General features: G+C 43.5%; 1 protein-coding gene across 1 annotated transcript; it reads right to left on the bottom strand.

Moving 5' to 3' along the window:
* Nucleotides 1–236: 236 nt before the first annotated feature.
* On the bottom strand, nucleotides 237–1,172 carry LOC109558016 (olfactory receptor-like protein OLF3). Its single transcript, XM_019959504.2, has one exon. The coding sequence runs from the start codon at nucleotides 1,170–1,172 to the stop codon at nucleotides 237–239; it is 936 nt and encodes a 311-aa protein (XP_019815063.2).
* Between the last annotated feature and the right edge of the window lie 924 nt (nucleotides 1,173–2,096).

Raw genomic sequence — 2,096 nt, 5'->3', positions numbered from 1 at the left:
GTTTCAGCTTTAGCGTCATTCCTTCCAAACACCCAGGGCTGATCTCCTTTAGAATGGACTGGGTGGAATGATGCACACAGTCAAAATGTGGATGAATGTGGAAAGTCAGTCTAGAAAAGCTTGTTCACCATGATCTGCCTTATCAGCAAATCTGAGGAGAAAGGGCACATCCATCATTTTCTCTTTAATTAAAATGTCGTTTTATGGGCTGTTGGAAAGAGAAATTCTTTGAATCGTTACCTTTTTTCACTAAACTTCCCCAACACTCTTCTAAAAGCGCTCCTCACTTCCTTGTTTCTCAAGCTATAGATTAAGGGATTCAGCATTGGGGTCACCACAGCATAGAACAAAGCAACCCTCTTCTCCTGTTCTGCGGAGGAGCCAGCCGTGGGTCTTAAGTATGTGAAGATGGCTGTGCCAAAGCACATGGAAACCACAGTGAGGTGAGAGGCGCAGGTCCCAAACGCTTTGCGGCGTCCCTGGGCAGAGCGAATACTCAGAATGGTAGCGACTATATGACCGTAGGAGAAAAGAACAAGAAAACAGGGAAGCATGATGACCAGAAATCCTGAGACAGCCACCATGACCTTGTTGAAGGAGGTGTCCACACAGGCCAGCTTCAGCATAGCCAACATCTCACAGGCAAAGTGATTAACAACCTTATGGCACAGAGGTAGCTGAAAGGTGATGATTGTCTGCATCAGCGAATTCATGAAACCAGCAGCCAAGCAGCCTGCCGCCAGCCCCAGGCACAGCTCTCCGTGCATGATGACCGTATAGTGCAAGGGGTGGCACACTGCCACGTAGCGGTCATAGGCCATGGCCCCCAGCAGGAAGAACTCTGTGCTGCCCATTGCCAAGGAGATAAGCAGCTGGAGCACACAGCTGTAGAATGGAATGGACTTCCGGGCTGACAGGAAGTGAACGAGCATCTGGGGGACCGTGCTGTTGGTATAACAGACGTCCACAAACGACAGGACACTGAGGAAAAAGTACATGGGTGTGTTTAGCCGGCTGTCCAGTCTGATAAGGAGTATTATCAGGAAGTTCCCCAGCACGGTCACCAGATACATGGCCAGGAAAAGGACAAAGAGGGAGACCTGGGTCTCCCAGAGGCTGGACAGCCCCAGAAGAATGAACTCACTCATCCCTGTCTGGTTTTCCCTGCCCATGGGCCTCTGAAGTCCAAACCCAAGTTATAAATCGAAAAAGACTAGATACTTAAGGTGCCAGAGGATCTTATGAAGTCATTTAGACAAAACAGCCATCCAATATTAAGTGGCGTGCGTTTTCAGATCATGTGTCTCCTTCTGGGTTTGCGACCACCGTAGAATGCACGATATGGCTCAGATCCAAGGAGAATAGAAAACTCTTCTCATTCCTTAAGTGGGAAGATTTTCATTAAAATGCTTAGATAATTGAGTTAAAATGTTAACTGTAAAATGTGATTTTTTCTTTAAAGCCAACTCCTAACTGTGGAGTTTGTTTACTTCTTTGTTAGATACCAGTTTTTCCCTTCTTATGATCTCAAAATCCATATTGAATGGAACCTAACAGGGATGAATGGTTTTATCACTTTTTTACTTCTGGATTCTTTGATTGTGAAAATGAAATATTAAATTTCCACCCTTTTAACATCACAAATTTTGGGTTATAAGTTAGAAGGTAGCAAATATAAAATAGTTTTTAGGAGCTAAAAATTGTCAAAAATTACATCTCCAGTTCAGTGAGATGGAAAATGAAGACCTGAGTAATCAGACTCAGTTTTGAGAAACCTTCACCTATTTGTCTTTTATCTGGTTGAGAGAATAAGCGGGAAGAATCTGTATTGTATTTCTCCTCCCTTGAAAGAACCACAGTGCGTGGGGTCAACAACAGAGGATGACTGTCAAGAAACAAAGATGCATTAACCATCTTCCTTAGAGATAAAAGCTCAGATAGTTGCACACGTGCTAGCCTATTAACTAAACGATAAGGGGAAACTGGTTGCACATTCTTTCCAATTCTATTTCTATATATTCTGGATAGGGATTTTTGTGGTTTGGAGACTACAAAATGTAATGGAAAAATTAAAGTTAACTCAGTGAAATGACTGA

Source organism: Bos indicus, chromosome 4, assembly GCF_029378745.1.
Source record: "Bos indicus isolate NIAB-ARS_2022 breed Sahiwal x Tharparkar chromosome 4, NIAB-ARS_B.indTharparkar_mat_pri_1.0, whole genome shotgun sequence".
NCBI lineage: Eukaryota > Metazoa > Chordata > Mammalia > Artiodactyla > Bovidae > Bos > Bos indicus.
The sequence above is the reverse complement of the archived record's forward strand: the minus strand, read 5'-3'. Positions and strand labels throughout refer to the sequence as shown.

What these genes read in the sequence shown, in the direction of transcription:
- LOC109558016 (XM_019959504.2), bottom strand. Translation starts at nt 1,172, where the DNA reads ATGGGCAGGGAAAACCAGACAGGGATGAGTGAGTTCATTCTTCTGGGG.